The sequence below is a fragment of the Toxotes jaculatrix genome, chromosome 6, assembly GCF_017976425.1.
Source record: "Toxotes jaculatrix isolate fToxJac2 chromosome 6, fToxJac2.pri, whole genome shotgun sequence".
Classification (NCBI taxonomy): domain Eukaryota; kingdom Metazoa; phylum Chordata; class Actinopteri; family Toxotidae; genus Toxotes; species Toxotes jaculatrix.
The window spans coordinates 15,641,958-15,659,289 of record NC_054399.1 but is presented as its reverse complement, the minus strand read 5'-3'; the positions used below and the strand labels follow the sequence as shown (position 1 = coordinate 15,659,289).

General features: G+C 37.6%; 2 protein-coding genes across 3 annotated transcripts; both read right to left on the bottom strand.

The window, feature by feature from the left end:
- Nucleotides 1-85: 85 nt before the first annotated feature.
- Nucleotides 86-2,928, bottom strand: pex11g (peroxisomal biogenesis factor 11 gamma). Its single transcript, XM_041039968.1, has 5 exons — nucleotides 2,700-2,928; nucleotides 2,114-2,311; nucleotides 1,631-1,809; nucleotides 1,330-1,398; nucleotides 86-1,191 (listed from the first exon to the last, which is right to left on the bottom strand). Exons 1-5 carry the CDS (start codon nucleotides 2,760-2,762, stop codon nucleotides 978-980), a joined length of 723 nt encoding a protein of 240 aa, XP_040895902.1. The 5' UTR covers nucleotides 2,763-2,928; the 3' UTR covers nucleotides 86-977.
- Nucleotides 2,929-4,809: 1,881 nt separating this feature from the next.
- Nucleotides 4,810-16,312, bottom strand: si:ch73-40i7.2 (FYN-binding protein 1). 2 transcript variants are annotated; one of them, XM_041039966.1, is made up of 16 exons: nucleotides 16,169-16,312; nucleotides 12,470-13,088; nucleotides 11,705-11,819; nucleotides 11,097-11,152; nucleotides 10,853-10,890; nucleotides 10,536-10,570; nucleotides 9,725-9,857; nucleotides 9,042-9,204; nucleotides 7,736-7,886; nucleotides 7,499-7,515; nucleotides 7,105-7,165; nucleotides 6,825-6,867; nucleotides 6,401-6,563; nucleotides 5,629-5,662; nucleotides 5,486-5,523; nucleotides 4,810-5,337 (listed from the first exon to the last, which is right to left on the bottom strand). In XM_041039966.1, exons 1-16 carry the CDS (start codon nucleotides 16,169-16,171, stop codon nucleotides 5,300-5,302), a joined length of 1,707 nt encoding a protein of 568 aa, XP_040895900.1. In that variant the 5' UTR covers nucleotides 16,172-16,312; the 3' UTR covers nucleotides 4,810-5,299. The 2 variants fall into 2 exon arrangements, with proteins under 2 accessions (XP_040895900.1, XP_040895899.1); XM_041039965.1 differs by having other exon boundaries at nucleotides 11,705-11,816; nucleotides 16,169-16,309.
- Nucleotides 16,313-17,332: the final 1,020 nt, after the last annotated feature.

Below are 17,332 nucleotides of genomic sequence, written 5' to 3'. Positions count from 1 at the left end.
AATTAAACTTCACCATTGTCTGGGGCATGCCAAACTTCACTCAGTTTTGATACGAAGGCAAATGATCTGATAGAAGACAGTTCAACTGTTTATTTGAAAAAGTTAGTTATTTAACATGATCTAAAAAATCACATACACTTATACAGCTTGCATTTCAAGTATGTTCTCATACTCATTTTACCAGTAATACAGACCATTTCCATATAAACTTATTTTCAAAATCTCAAATTTGTCTGTAGCATGATTTGTACTGATTCTTTAATGCAAATCAGATGTTTCTGCTGCTAATTTCACCAGTTAAAGCAGTTTCAACACCTGACGATTACTATTACTGTAACCAGTTGCTGTAGTGTTGCTTAAAGACATTATTACACTTTAACCCAACATTGAGTTGGTCTTTAACCAGTGACAGGAAAATTACTTTCAGTTGAAACATCCTACCATCCCAGTCATCACAACCAGGACACAGTAGGTATAGCAATAAATGTACAGTTTATGAATCGCCTTATATTAATCACTGTATACAAAGTGCAAGTCCTACTCTCTGAAAACCTCTGAACCATAATGAACCTCATATACTGAACCATAATGTCATATAATACTTTTATCTGCATGCAGTGGCACATATTTATTTTCTAAATTAATTTCACAGTTGTTTGATTGTAATGTTGCAGCAGTTAGCTAAGAAATAAAAGCCCAATAAAAGAACATTTGATTGATTAATCTTATCATCTAATCTTGTGTCTCACTGTCTTCAAATGCCTCTTTTTCAAGAGGCTTTCAGTCACATCTGAAGATTGGCTACAAGTTTATTGAGTTTATTCACTTACTGTGCAGTCATAAGTCCAGATGATTTTGATTTCATTTGTTCTGGATCTGCCACGCATCCTATCATTCAGCATTTTCGACTGATACACTCTGCATCATTTGTTCAGTGCTGATCTAAGTATTTCATCTATTCCTATGTGAGGTGAAGGCTATGTATTGTTTGTCTGGTCACTGTCGTCGGAATTCATCTGGATCAAACCAATCAGAGATGAGATGGTGCCCATGAGCCCCACTAGCCAGTTGGGGAATCGACCAGCCCACAGGAAGCCGGGTGGCATCCAGTGAATGGCGTTACTAAGGTCAGCCATGCTGCTGAGGATGGAGAGAACCTCCCCTTGCATCTGTCTGCGGAGCTGAGAACGACTACAGGAAGAAAAAAACCTCTGATTTATCAATGACACTTTGTTTTACAGGAGGAAAATGTCTCACAGAGTAAAGAAGCCTGTCTTATATTAACTGCAAAGAGACTAAATATTTGTAATAAAATTGCAGAAACAACACCTGTTGCCAGCCACATCTCTCCCACATCTTTTCAGCTTCTTCTTCAGCAGCAGCAGAACTCGGAGTGACCTGAAAAACGAGGGATTCACATCTCAGACTGCAAGTGTTTGATGGTCCATATGTAGCACTTAAAGAAACAATATAATTGAGCACCTCAGGTACTCCTGTAAAAGACAAACTAAAAACATATATATTGAGTTATACTTTTGAGTAATTGGACAGCCTGCAAGTAACATTTGTCATTTCTGGGACTCCATACATTTATATATCCCATCTGATGTTTGTTGACAGGTAACCTCACCTGAGTATTCCCAGCAGCAGCGAAGTTCCCCACAGCACCGTGCTGAACAGCCACCATTTATCAGACTTCACTTTGATGAGCTCAGCGTCGGCGGCCCATGCTATGTGTTCACAGGGGTAATAGAGCTGGTCGGCCACATTGGTCAACACAGAAATCCAGCGCACACCTGCGTCGTCCTCCTTTAAAAGACATGCAAAAAATGTTAGTGCTGGATTTCAGAGGGTAACACCAAAGCACATACTGAAACTTTATATTTATGTATCACATCACCATTGTCTTCAAGCTTCAAATGATGATGTGTTTAAAAACATAATATTTACATGTCTTTATTGTATTACACCTCATTAATTAGTATCTACTCCAATACTGTTGGGTAAAATTTGAGCATCTCTTCTTTTTTATCAAAGATGAAACAACTACTACTTTGTTAAATATGTATTAAATGTAAAAAAAGTTTCCAGTGAGTGTTGTTGTGTGGCTCACCCTGGTTCCAAACCCGTAGCTGTGGGAGTAAGCCAGCATGGAGAGATCATCAAACAACCTCAGCACCGTCCTGCACTGGCTGAGCTGAGCAGAAAACAGCAGCAGGCTTTTCCCGAGCCGGTGGGACGAGACGTCTGGTTCTGCCTTACGGGAAAGAACTCCTCCAACAAGCTGGGAGCCATAACAGACAGTTCTGATCTGAAAAGACAAACAGAGAGAGAAAACAAAGCACTTTCAGAGGACATGGGTGCACTGAAAGAGAATCTTTTTTTTTTCTTTTAATATTTTGTTTAAAATGTTTTACTCATTTTTAGGCTGACATAAACCTGCAGGGTGTGGGTAGGGTCTCTAATAAGACACCCTCTCCAAAGGATTTGTAGTTTGTGACTAAAGGCTTTATTAATGGTTCATATTGGAGGAGTAAACTTACAGTTTAGCTGGTAGTAAACACTGAACTAAAACACATGCTGAAACTACATTTACACTGTAAATGGAATATGATACAAAGTTATATTACACTGAAGAACTATCCGACATTACAGAGAATAACAGCCCTGATGATAAATATGAAGCAATGAATACTTACAACTTTATCTCTCCCTCTGTATGACTCCAGCACTCGGACCAGAGCCTCCACAGACTGCTGCATGTCTGTCTGCAGCTCACACACAGACTCACAGGCTCACACACACTCACAACGCTGTTAAATAAATAAACACTAATCTGTGAAAGTCCTGCTCAACATCTCCCCTTTTACCTGTTTTCACTGGACCTGTTCTCAGGTGGACTTTGAAACAGGAAGCACCCAAAATAGACTCGAGTAGATGATCGCCGAGCTAATGGAGCCTCTTCTTCTCTCTCTTCGTGCGGAGTTGACACATCGATGGTGCACTGCTGCCCTCCAGAGTTTGGGCAACATAATTTATGCTTCAGTAAGTGGCTGATCGATGAACCTCGGTGACTACAATAAAAGTATTACAGAAATGTTACATACAGATAGTTCAGTAGCCTTTAAACAAAGAAACAAAGAAAAACAGGATGCTTTTTTCTTGGAGATTTGAATACAAATAAATACACATAAAATGAACTTGGCCCATCAACATAAAGAGAGAGCCTGAATGCATGAAGGAGAAAAAGGAGCCACAAATGTTAGAAGTGCCCTGCAAAAAGAAGAAGGTAACCTTGCCCAGTTTTTGTTCACAAGCCCAAAAAATATGTCTGCTAAGTAAAAAGGTTCTTCAAACCTTTTGGTGACCGTCTCTCCTTTGAAATCTCTAAATTTTTCAACCCAAAAATCATAATCAGTATAAGAGATACAAAACCATGCAAAAATCTTAAAAATCTAAGTTGTTGTTGGTTTTTTGTTGTTGTTGTTTGTTTTTTGTTTTGTTTTTTGCCTCGCTTGTATTTCTGGCATAAAAAAGGGAATATAAGGCCTTTAGTGGCACCTTTCTTATGGAAAACACTTTGGAGCCAGAGCCACAGTCCTGAACCAGTTCTGCATCAGCATCTGTTACAGTGATGTGAGGATCCTAAAATATATTGCACAGATACATTCAGGAGACTTATGAGCTTTCAAACAACATAAAGGTTGTGTCACAACTGCGTCTAAAACACACATAAAGCTCTACCAAGACCAAACCTGGTGCTCCTGCTTTGAAAGGACACATTTGAGTCTCTGATGTGGACTGAACTTCTTTGATGTCTGAACTCTGTCTGGCCTGATTTACATGTACACATGAAGCCCCTGTGAATATTATGTAATTTGGAGAAATGTTTTAATGCACACACGTGTAAGTTTGTCCATTTCCTAATAAAAGACATTTGGGATCTTATTTAATGTTTAAGCTTATTATACTTTGAATCACTTGACCTTTTTAGTTCAACATTCTTTTCTATGGTAGGAGTGATTGAAGGGACTTTCTTTTCCTGCTGCTTACATTTTATAATATTGCATCATACAGAGAGGTGTTTCTGTTTCTTAGCCTACTCTAACTGATGTGAATAGGATGGGAAAGGACTAAATAATAGAAACACCTGTCAGTCTGATGCAGTAGAGTTCAACAGCACCACAAACCACATTCTCCAAAACGATCATAGAGTTAAATGAAACAGTTTCTCTTTGAAACAGTTTCAACACAAAGTGAACATTATCTCCATTAAGGGTGGATTTGTTATTGAGTTGTTGTATCAGACTGCATTAGTTTTAGCTAGGTGTACCTAACAAACTGCCAACTAAATGTATGTGCAGTGCAGTATTTTTACAATACCTTTGGTTGTTTATGGATCCTCACTGCTTTCTTGTTTGTAATCACTATCACTGTAGTTGTTCTCAGTTATTGTTTACAGTCACAAGCTGCTTCCAGTAAAAACCTCAAAGACTAACAACAAGCTAAACACGTTTCCAGTAAAGGTCAAGTCTTTACTGAAAGTGTATTTAGCTCACTGCACAGCTGTGCACCCACACTCATAGTAAGAGCAGAAGAGTTATCATTCACAGTTTCCCAGTTCAAAGTCATGTTAAAAATGTTAAAAAAATTTTTTATTGATAAACTGATTTAGTTTCTTAAGTTATTCTTCTGGCAGTTCTCCAGCTCATTTTTTCTGCCTCATTTCTATGTGGTTCCATCATCTGCAACAGATGTCCACTGTCCTCCTCTGAATTTATTAAAAATAACACTCATGACACACGTAAGAAGTTTTCATTTTCATATTTATTTTCTAAAAAAAAGTAAAAATTGACTTCTATTCAAAAAGTTATTTTATTTATTTTATTTATTTTAAGTTATCTCAGGGGTCAAGCAAAGCTACAGTAATAGTGTATTCATTTTCTATACAGGCAGTTTGACAAACAATGCAATGATAAGAGGTCTCAGCACAGGGCATGTGAACGTGTATTCACATGGATCAGTTTTTCACGGCTTTATATAGTTACAGTTTGAGTTACACCTTGTTTGCTTGTTTGTTTGTTTGTTTGAGAGCAGGACAAGCACAACTGTGCATTTGTATCCTGACGGATCTCTCTCTTCACCTTATTTGCAGTTTTTGGCCTCCAGTTTTGTAAAGTTAGTTTCACAGATAGTTTCACATAGCTTAAGTTTTCAGTTTTCATATAGTTTGTCTCTTTCTCTGCATCTTTTCCTGTCTCCGTCTTACTATGAGAGCGTAAGACTAGTTTGACTTGTTTTAATAATCTGTGTGTGGAGAGTCATTGTCATAGACGTCTGAAAAGAAGAGCAAAACAAACAAATGAGAAAAAAATGTATAACTCCTCAAAAACTGTATTAAAACAAACACTAGATTTCACAAGTTTTACACGACTTGCATGACATTTATTACAGAATATGAGGATCCAAAGATATGGTAACTCACCGCTGGGATAGTCGACATCATCGTAAATGTCTCCTTCCCTGCAGAAAAAGACAGATGTTAAACTGACTGTAGAAAAGTTATTTCTAATGATATTTCTATGCAAAATCTCAACAAAAACTTTCTAACAAGTAAGATTCACTCACATTGGAAGAAGAAGGGATCTAGACACATAACCATCTGTAAGAGGCGAGACAAAAAAGACTTTTATATAAAACAGTCTCAGACAAGAATCAGAATCAGACAAATACCAATGACTAAGAGGTCATTTTTGGAAGCTTCAAAGGAACTTTCTGTGCTGCTTGTATAAATCAATGTGGTATATGGGAAACTACTAGTGTAGCCATGAGTAGGAGGTGAGGCTGGTGGATTTTCAGAGATCAAGTATCTTTTGGACATTTCAAACATCCGAATCACAGAAGAACAACAGAAAAGTCTTCAGAGGATAAATTCTCATTCCTTTTATTATCCCCCGACTTGTCCTCTAGCACCAGCAGCAGGTTTTCACTTAGTCAGAAATTCAGATATGTTGGAAATATCTTCATACCTACTACATGGATTGGCACAATATTTTATAGACATTCAGTCTGCCTAGGCAATGCATTCTGCTGTCTTTGGTAATGTACTTGTCTTTTTACCTAACACCCCTGTGATGCTGGCATTTGTGGTTTTTGTTGAAATAGCTGATGGATGACTGGGTTGGTCCTGAGTATGTAGTAAATCTGGATGTAAGAATTTTTCCTCACTGACATTGTGACAGGATGTGGCTGCTTCTGGACCTCCTCTCACTGCGCATTAAATAAACCTCACACCATAAACCAACTCTAACTCTTTTTCTAAAGCCTTCACTTTAACAAACTGCTCATGCTGTAGATTAAATAACATACAATCACAGACGGAGGAAGTGTGTTCACGTACATTTTCCAAACCTGTTGCGACACAGAGCTTTCTTGTTGTTGGTGAGCTGGATGACATCCAGGATTTCTCCTTGAGACACAGGTAGATCCTTCCCTCCTGGCTTCTTTACGACGCCGTTAGGATCCACCATCACGGAGTGCAGCACCTTGAGTGGCCCTTCAAACTGGAAAACAAGAGTTACAGTGACCCTGCTGGCATTTTTTAAGTTTTTGCAGTTCTCCCAGTGGGGGCTCCATAGCATGGTTATGTGTCATCACTTTGGGTTGTATGTGGGGCTCCACAGGGATCACTCCTGGGCCTTGTTCTGTCCTAGCTTAAGACAAATAATTCAGAAATTCTCCTTTTACTATGCCTATGACACACACTAGCTTTAGCTACCACTTAAACAACACAATCTTGTATGAAAGTGTGGGAAAATATTTACCTTAAACTTTTTTTTTAGCTCCTTCTCCACTTTGGGATCTATGCTGTAAACGATAATGATTTCACAATTTGATTTCAGAGTTTGATAATCAAATGTATAAAACAATCAAATAGCACGCAAATGCATTACTTAACACATTTTCTCAGATTTGTTCCCCCCTCAGGAATGAATAAAACACATAAGAGGTTAACAAGTTTTGCTTTTCTGTTTGAAAAACTCTGGGTTAGGTGATGCAACACATTTCCTGTTTCCTTTCAGTCAATCAGATGTGAACAGATACCTGATTTCAAGCGGTGGTGGAGGGAATTCATCAGCTATTGGTTGAACGTCATCATAGTCATCTGAGGACAAAACAAAAATTACTGAAAACTGAAGCTAAATTGATCTTGTTTTTTAAATAAATGAGAATCATTAGCTTTATCTGAAACAAATAATAACAGTTCAAAGCATTCATATTCAGCAACACTTTAATATTAAAAAAAATTATAGATAAAAAAAAAATAATAATAAATAAAATTAACCAAAAAAAGCATGACACAAAAAATATACAAATACTGTATTCAGCAAATTCTGTCAACTGCACTTGAAGTTTCTGATTTTGAACAATAATAAATAAAAACTATGGAATTAATCCCAAGTAGCCAGTGATGTTTGTGCGTGCTGTTTTTACTTACCGTCATCTTGAAGCAAGCTACAGATTAGATGAAACACAAAGCACAAGTTAGTTGGAACAGATGTAGGTAGAACAGAAAAAGCAATACAACCAACAATTAGACATGTTTACAGGTTACAGAATTTCAAATTACTGACACACTTAACATAAAACTTCTGCAAAAATTGGCTGAAGAGTGTTAAGAGGTTTTTCCCTCGTTATAACAAGCATGCAGTAGGATGAACATAATCTACTGTACCTGTCTCTGTTATTGGAGTCTATATTTAACATCTGTGGAGGGTCAGGTGGTGGTGGAGGTAATGGGAGTATGTCTGTTCTTTTTGACTGGAGCACTTTGCGTTTCACTGCTTCATAGTCAATGTCCACACATGTGTTGCTGATGTAGCCATCTGCAAGATTACACAATGACAAGATGATATACTGTGGCTTTATTCTGGCACTTCAGTTTGTGTCAACAGAGACCCATGTAATTCAAAGGATGATGATCAGTGTCGTCGCTGGGTGTCTCTATAAAACCACATAAAACAATCTTCATGTTTAGATGTCTTAGCTCACAATTCATATCTCTAAATGAATGGTAAGTTAAACAGTCATGCAAAAATGTCACAGCATATGATTTTAGTCTAGATTATTAAAAGATTATTATTATTGTTATTGTTATTGTTATTGGTTCTTCTTCTGATGTTGGATTTCAATAGAGCAAAGAATCTCCACTTGACTCAATGACACAGTTATAAAAAATGTTAATATAATACTGTGACATTAATTTATTTCATTTTGATTTTCATTTCAAGCACTGGCACGTGAGGCACTTGTTTTTTATTTGGAAGTGACAATTTTATCTCTGTCACATAAATCAGTGTGGGATTTATACCAAACTTGTAGTAAAAACAGCAAAGCTGCTTTCATGCTACATTACCAAATAGCTTGGTAGAAAAACCAACCTAACCATGTGACTTCAAACAAACTTTACACAGCCTTGCATCCCATACTACTCTCCCCCTTTATGGCATTCTTTGTTGTTTTCAACCTCTTCACTATCAACAATTGCTTACAAAAAGATGGCCAACAGTACTTTTTCACAGTTGAGTATCATCTGTATAACATAATACGTATGAAGACATGTAGGAGCCAAGGCAGAACCACAGCCCTTTGAGGAAGCAACGCCAACTAAAATATCTACAGCCCTCTAAACACAGTTGGTCCTTGTAAGTACAACAACATACAGACCTTGTTTGTCAAGAGCACAATTATTCTTAAGATGATATTGTAAAAAAAAAATAGTATGAGCCTTAATTTCATCTTTTCTTGATATGCCAACATTTCCACCTAACCCATGTGTAGAAAAGAATTTGAAAACTAGTGAATACACTGAAACTGCCACTGAATATTTACAGTTAACTGGGCAACAAAGGACTCCTCAGTGTCTGTTAGATTCATGTAGGGATGCCATGCTTCATGGCCAACTAAGATGCCCCCATTTGTGGCTCTGGTGGGAAGAATTTCTATGAGACTTATGTTGAGAAATCTAAAGCAAAACTCACAGTTTCCATTCAGAGAACGAGCCAGCCATTTGCCTCCTGGGTTATTCTTCACTCGAAGGATCTCCACATTCTCTCCTTGTCGCACACTCAGTTCCAGTTTTCCTCCTCCATGCCAATCATGGCGGACTTTGGCTGTGTGAAGAACCTCCACCTCCCCTTGCAGCTGCAGACAGACAGATAAAAAGATGTGAAAGTTGACAATTAACAGAAAACAATGATATCTGGAAGAGGATGGAGTGGGCCGATTCAAAGAACCTCAATGTTTCTTATAAGATAAGGTTGAAAGAATTTGAATTTTGTATGGAAGAAGGAACTCTGGTTTAAACTAGAGATAAAATGTATATTTCAACATATATTTTTCTTGTTGTTTCATGAGCATAACATTAGTGAAACTGGAAGATCAGCAGGTTACCTAACTTACTGTAGCTAACTTGATAACTGCAGGTAGTATGATTGGATTATGCTGTATCTATACTAGCCAAACAATATTCTTGCTTTTTGCTGTTAACTTCTAAACCACTAAACCTCCAGTTTGCTGCAAGTAGTGATCCTACTTAAAAAGGTTATGTATTTTCTTAAACTGTCATCCATACCATCTAAATGCTAAAAGTGATGCCACCTTATGTGCTGCTGAAGGAGCTGGACCTTAGCATGCTTCATGGTGGCCAAAAGTTGTTCCTTACGTGAAAGTTCTTCCTCAACTCATTCTCTTTTTTCTGACGCTCCATCTGCTCTTTCTTCTCCTGCTCCTGTTGCTTCTTCGCTTCTTTCTTGTTCATCTTCTCAGTAGTTGCCGGCTTCACCTCTACCTCGTCCCTACAAAGGAGCAATTAAAATGAAAAATTACTTATCACCTTTTGAGAAAGTTCACCACATGACAACATGCACGTACCACATGGCTAACAACAAACCAAAACTTCACAGTGTTTTTGTTTTCTTGTAGTTTTCTATTAAAGTTCCATTACTTTAATTTCTGGAAAGAGCTGTATTTTAACTATAACTTCAGTGTTTATTGCTTTTCACTGTTTGTTTGCTCCAGTTTTCCCACATTTCAACAGTCTTTACCTGTACTTTATGTCACAGTATCCTGTTTTGATAAGAAACACGCATGACGAATCAAAGAAACAACTTATGCGGAAAGAAAAGCTGCATTACACATTCAGTGAAGCTTCACACAAAAACACAGACGCTAAACCCCATTAAAATGTTGTTGACTTTAAAACTTAAAGAACAGATACTGATTCTTGAAGGCTTCTCCTTCATCTCACATGCAGATAAAACTATGACTGAGAAAACAACTGGGGCCATAACTGTGGAGATGGTTGTTAGCCACTGCAGCAGTGGTAGCTGTAGATGTAAAAATATATGTCTTAATTCGTTTTTATGCGGCTGCAGCTGCTTTTTATTTTTGTCCTACAGAGCGCTTATTACATTGTGCTTAATACAGACACAACAATGCATTTGAACTGGTAATTGCAGAAAGTTTCTACTTACCCATCAATAAACTCATATACATCATCATCATCATCCTGCAAGAGAAACATTTATTAAAGGAAAATGTAAGAATTAACTTGTTTTTTCTGTCACAGAACAGATTGTGTTTCCCTCCATGTTGTTAATGAATATGTACATCATACCTTCCTAAAGCTTAAATCAAAGAAAATACTTCAAAGTAAAGCCAGTGTCTGCTCCGCTGACAGTGGCAAAAAGTTAAATATAATTTGTCCCACCAATATAAATGAATACTGATGCATTATAAACAAGAGTAAACTTGAATTTAAATTTATGAACTTCATTCTCACTGTACCCACCTCGTCCACAACCTGTGCACTGCTGTCACTCCAGGACTCTGCAAAGTCACACGATAAAAAACATTAATTTCATGTCTGTGAAAAAGTGGATCAATCTCACAAAATGCCTGATAATCATAATAATACAAGTACTTCAGAACTCATAACTCATTGCTTCAGTATTTAAAATGTTTCAGAAGAAGAGGAGCTACAGGAACAAAAGCAGGTGAAGGGATGCACCAATAAACAATGATTGTACTTTTACCGTTCCTCTCAAAACTTGCAATGTCATCATAGGTGTCCTGGTTATCATCAATATCTCTGCAATCCATAAGAAAAAAAAAAGGTTTGCCTCTTCATCATTCAGTAATTACTAACATTTTTCCTCTGAAATGTTGTATTGCATCAGCACTGACAATCTGAAATGTCCAACCATGTCTCCTAACAGCATTACATTTCTGTCAAAATATATTTACATTTGCAAAGTAGTTGTTTATAAACTTAACTTTTAGGAGATAAAGTTGCAATGTTTACACCAGAGAGGCAAGGAAAGAAAGACACAGACAAAGAAAGAAACAAACAGTAAAATATCATTCATATTATAATTAAAATTTCAGTGATTATTGTGACAATGTGTGTTCTGAACATGCAGATTTTTTAAAACGTCATTTCTTGCATTGTTTCCTGCCCGCCTTCTTTACATCATGACAGCTGTGATGGAGAATCTGAACGTATTGTGGCTTTCTCCGAAATGTTCTTATCACTGTTTGTAAAATTGAAGATATAATAGAAATGATATGAAATTAAATTCAAATGAGACAGGTTTTTGTCTGTAATTAATAACACAGGCATATTGAATGGCTAAATACTCACACAGAGGCGATCTGGCGCGGCAGCCTGCTTGGTTTGCTGGATCGCTGTGGCGGTTTTGGAGGACTGATCACTGCTGGCACAGACATTCTTCTGCCTGCGGAACCTGGGGAATCTGCTGAAGGGAACCACAGAGAATGCCTTGACATATATACATCTGTACATATATATACATAAATAATTCATCCATTTAATTGATTTAACTTTCCATCAAAAGTTGCAATTCTGAGATTAAAAAAATATATCTTAAGCAAACAAAAATAAAAACAGCCAAACTTCCTGATATGAGAGAAATTGAGTAAAACATGAGCAGGAGAATTTTACATGGAAAAGTGAAATTACAACACACGTCATCTAACAGACCTTTTTCACTGCAGACATTTTGACTTCCCATAGTAAAAAATAGCTGTTACTGATAGCACCAACTGTGGCTCTGTTGATGCTCGTGTGCCAGTGAAGCGCAGCTATTAATTTGATTATTTACACCTGTGCTTTTCCTACTGTGCCATGTGAAAATAATCACAGCACCGAAAACAAACCAGTTTGACCTTGTGTTGTATTGACTAATCTTCCAATTACACTGCCATGATTTTGCCAGTCAAATGATTTATCAACAGAAAGAGCTACGAGTGGAGAGACATGAACCCGCATTTTACAAATATTTATCCAGAGAGATGTGGGCATGGAAATTCTAGATTGTCTTCATTTACAAGTTGAGTGATACATAATTAAAAATCTGTGACTGAATGCAAAGCCAGAGAGACTCACTATGACTCTTCCTCTGGGGAGGAAGGGCAGGTCCTCGGCTGAACCTCATATAGGGCTCCAGGTTGATGTTTGGAGGCCTTTTTGGTTTCAAGGGCATCGGTCCTTCAGGAGGCAGGGGTCTCCTCAGCGGGGTCACTTCCCCAGCGCTCCTCTGTCTGGGCGGCTGTCGGAGAGGTAGAGGGGCAGCGGTGGGAGCAGGTGCGGGGGCCTGAGCTGGAGCCGGAGTCAGGACTGGTTTGGTACCTGGAGGCCTCTGATGTCTCATCATCATGTTCTGCAGCATCTCCCCCGTCTGCTTGACCTTGTTGGCGTCTGCCGACTGGATGGCTGCTCTGACTGCAGAAATGGGAGGTGGTCGAGGGAAGGAAACAGGTCTGGAGGGGATGGAAGCGGCCATTGGCTCTGCCCTCGGGAACCTCACTGGGCTTGGGCTCGTCGAAGGAGGAGGAAAAGCGGGAGAGAGTCTGTGGGCCAGATCGTTCTCTGTCACTGGCAGGATCGCTCTCCCAAACCCAGGTCTTGGAGATTTTGGGGAGCCACTGTCTCGGCTGCTGGTATCCGAGGTGCTGGCCTTGTTGTTGAACCGGGCCCTCAGAGCCTTGACATCAACGTTCTCCTCCTGAAAACAAAACAGGAGCACAAACTCAAAACCGCTGCTGCTCCTCTGTGTGTGAAGCAGGAAGTTAGCAGCACAGTGCACAGCAAGGCATGCCCCCCACGCTTGCAAACACACACCGCTCGTCAAAAGCCTCTGCCGTGTTAACAAAGTGAGAATGCACCGTGCAACAACACAATTTCCTGGCTGTTTTGATCTTCACAGAGCTGATAACTCCCCGCCAACTCCCTGCATTGCACAAAACCTCTCAAAATACAAGATACTGAGGACAGAAAGTTGTAATTCCAGATCACTAACACTTGAGAAGCCTTTATGAAACATTAAATAAATGTTTTTTAAAACACTATAATGTAAATGTTTGCATAAAAAATGTACTAGTTAACAACTCCTCTTGTGGGCACCCATAATATACACAGAATATAGTAAAACTGCTGTAATCATAATAATAATAATAATAATAATAATAAATAAATAAAAATATATCTTTAGGAGAGGGTGTTACTGTTGACTAATCTTGTATATTAATAACTCCTGTAATGGGTTAGGGTTAAAAACAATTAAACAAAAAACAAACAATAAAATAAAAACAAACAAACAAACAAACAAACATCAAGACCACTACATTGTGAGATGTTTCTAATCCTTGCCCAGCCCTTTGACAGCGTCAACAGATACTGAACATTTTAATCTCCCTAAATGTAGAATTACAGATTTGTTGTATATTAAATAGTAAAGGTATACCAGGTAAAGAGGGAGTGTAAATGTATACATTTTGGAGTCATTTTGAAAAAAATACTTAGTGTGGATAAAAAGTCAAAAATGAAAGAAGATTTCAGTCCTCACAGCTGCACTGGATTCACAGGTCCATCATGTTCAATTAAATACTGTCTGTAGGATTTTACCTGGATTCGATCCTTGTTATTTATTACATTTCTTTAACAAAGTGGGTGAACTCCATGACCATGACATTGCAGCCAGAGCAGCAAACTTATAGGCCAGGTTTCTTCTAAGACAGGTCAAGATTATTTTCTGTGTTCTGGCGCCATGGAGTGGAATAAACTCAAACTCAAACTTCCATGACTTTAAAGCAAAGGCTAACAAAGTTTCCTAAACAGTATTCCTTAACAAAATGTTAAGATTTTAACATTATAATAAACTATCTTTTAATCCAATGATATTTACATCTTGAACTGTGTCAAACAACCAGCATTTTGATGATGTTGATTCATTTAAATGTATCTTTGGCAAGTTGACATGTTGTACAATGTTTGCAGATGTACTGCAGCATTGTCAATAAACCTGAATTCAAAACAGCAACATCCTCATAATGGCTGACGTGTCAAGCAGAAATGAATCCTTCATTTTAAGCCTTCTCTCTTACGTTATTTGGGGTGTGAATGTCATCATTGTCAAATTTACAAAGTGAAAGAAGAAAGAGAGTTTAAAATAAGTGCTAAGAGCAGAAGCAGCAGACAGTTGTATTGGCTGAAATTCAGCAGGAGGAGTCAGAAAGCAATTTTATAGTGGAAACAAAGTTTGTAGACAGTGTTGAAACACAATGAATGGACATGCCGACAAAAAGAAAAACATGATGAGAATCAAAGGTATCACCCCATCCATATAGGTTGAAGTTGAAAGATTTACAAAGCCAGGCAGAAGAGTGTGAAGAAGTGCAGGAAGTGCTCACAACCACACACCTCAGCCAGTATCCTGTGCCGGTTACCATAGAAACGCCCTCTGCTATCACTCCTGCACCAATAAACTGCAAGCGTTGCTCGCTCTGACTTACCAAGGGGAATGAAGGAAACAGACAAAAACCTTCTCTCTACCACAAAAACTCATTGGGTCCCATTTTCAGTGAGAGCGTGCAGATGAAGTGCTGTGTGAGTGTGTGCGTGTGTGTGTGTGTGTGTGTCAGGCACATGTTAGCTCAGGTGTTTTTAAAGCTGTCTCACCACAGACTGTAACTATACAAGTGCTGCAGAGAAAACTTGACAAAACTATTGTATTTACAACAGAATAACAAACTAAAGGCTGACTAATAAAATATAATTTAACTACCGTCAATAGTAACATTGTACTTGTTCATTAAAATATGTCCTGGTGGGTGAAAGACGGCATTTCCCAGAATATCGTTTATCTATTTAGTCTATAAAAACTGCACCAATGCTCAGTAAACCTACACCTTTGCTAAATTGTTGTAAAAAAACAAAAAACCCCCAATTGAAATATATTTAAGTAATATTGGCCTTTTATCACATATTAGGTACCAGCAAGTCTCCGTTACAGAAAACAGACACTTGACATGATTGATTAAAAAGTAATAATAAGTAAAAAGTAATAATAAGCCTGGTTTCAGAGGAGTTTAGAGTCACATGGTTGTAAAGTCTTATGTTTTAAGTCCTAATATGGAGAAAAACCTGAGAGAAGTACAGAAGATTTTCTTTTCTTTTCTTTTCTTTTTTTTATAATTTTAAGACCAAATATCAACCATCATTGTGCTTTTTCTATATAAAAACTTTCTAAATGCAATTAAAATGCAAACAGAAGTGAAGCGGTACTGAGTGAACACTGTGAATCATTAACCTGTGATAGCTGTGTAATAAAGCTTTCTTTCATCAGCAGCAGCACAAACATTTCAAAATCCAACTTCCCTCTTTTTACTGTGACAACGATATCGTTACTGTTGAGACCAGTTCTAAGTGAACACATTAACTTCTCACTGAATGTACCAGAGTCAGGATGTGCTGTTTCGAAAGGTCAGATCATGTATTTGCGGGATTGTAAACCAAGTTTAAAGTTTTAAAGGTCATTCAATGAGTATTTAGTCGCACAGTAGCGGGGAACTGAGGTTTTACACACAGTGAAAGAAAATCTGTCGATTGATTTGTCTGCAATCGTCAGGTTATTCTTAGTGATGGTCAAGAGGAAATGACCAGAATGACACAACCAGCACGAGGAAAAACGTGAAAGGTGCAGTAGGAGAGCTGTTAATCACTTCATTAACAGGCACATTTGATATAAATATTTATATTTTAAAAAATCATATTTTCTAAATAACATTGTAAAAAAGAATTTCTTACCATATTTGCCTTTAGTGATGATTCAGTGCAGGATAAAATACTCCATGTCCAGCAGTGATTCAGTATCCAGGCTGATGCTGCTGCACAGACAGCTACATGACCTGTGTCAACAAACGTACTGCAAATGAGGAAATGCTCAGTAACTCACTGTAGGCAAAGGGGTAACTGACAGCGCCACAACATGAGATTAACAGCAGAGAAACATTAACATGCTGTCTCACTAGCAAAGTGCATTTATCAATTTTCTATCCTATTTGTGTTTTATCATCTGTACATGTGAGTTCCTAAAGCAGAGGAAAACACACAAAGAAATCAAAGGGAATTAAATTATTTCATTGGAAAAAAAAAACACAAGGCAAAATGAAGCTCTGTGGTTTGAAGAAGAATAAGGTGAAGGAAAAGTGATGTGAAGTGAGATAAGATGGCCTTCCTTATATGCTCTGTATTTTATTCCGCATGTACAGGTCAAGTCAAGCCCATTTTGTTTACACAGCCCAAAATTGCAAAACAAAAAATTTGCCTCAACATAAGCAGCATGCAACAAAAGAGCCCGTCAAAAAGCCCACCCACAGTATATGAGCAAAAACCGAAGAAAACTTTTTTTTTCTACAAGGCAGCAAATTGTAATTAATATGATTCAGAAAAATCTAAGTAAAGTGGTGAACAAACAAAGAAGAGAAAAGTCATTTTGGTGCTTTAGATAAAACTAAAAAAATAAAAGAAATGAAACTGAAAAGTATTGACTCCATTCAGTTTTCAGTTTCAACAATCACTTTGATGAGAAACATTGTATTGTATATGTTTTCCGGTAAATCTCATGAAGACCTTACACTGTAACTCTGGCTGTTTTGTTTAATTGTTTTAATACCTTTTCTCTTATACCAACACAAACATTTGATCATTTTTCACAAATAAAAGAAGAAAAGAACGCCCAGATTCATGCTAATATGAACAATTTGAAAATAAATTTGTGTGGTTCTTTAGGAGCAGCACTTTACTGCATGTCTTGTTCTTGGTGGTTACATAAAGAACATAAGCTCCAAAATCTTAGCTAAACCTCACTGTGCTACTCCTGCTAATACTAAATTAGAAATGAAAAAACACCTGGGTCATAAGTGTCCAGTCAAACCGTCCTGTCCCTAAAAGTTAATCCACACTTCCAGC

What these genes read in the sequence shown, in the direction of transcription:
- pex11g (XM_041039968.1), bottom strand. Translation starts at nt 2,762, where the DNA reads ATGCAGCAGTCTGTGGAGGCTCTGGTCCGAGTGCTGGAGTCATACAGA. An exon ending in ACAGAGGGAGAGATAAAGTT is followed by an intron (nt 2,312 to 2,699) that starts GTAAGTATTCAT and finishes TTGTCTTTTCAG; the next exon opens with ATCAGAACTGTCTGTTATGG. An exon ending in CTGCTGCTGGGAATACTCAG is followed by an intron (nt 1,399 to 1,630) that starts GTGAGGTTACCT and finishes CTCGTTTTTCAG; the next exon opens with GTCACTCCGAGTTCTGCTGC.
- si:ch73-40i7.2 (XM_041039966.1), bottom strand. An exon ending in AGTTGAGGAAGAACTTTCAC is followed by an intron (nt 9,205 to 9,724) that starts GTAAGGAACAAC and finishes GTCTGTCTGCAG; the next exon opens with CTGCAAGGGGAGGTGGAGGT. An exon ending in AGATCCCTTCTTCTTCCAAT is followed by an intron (nt 5,524 to 5,628) that starts GTGAGTGAATCT and finishes CTTTTTCTGCAG; the next exon opens with GGAAGGAGACATTTACGATG.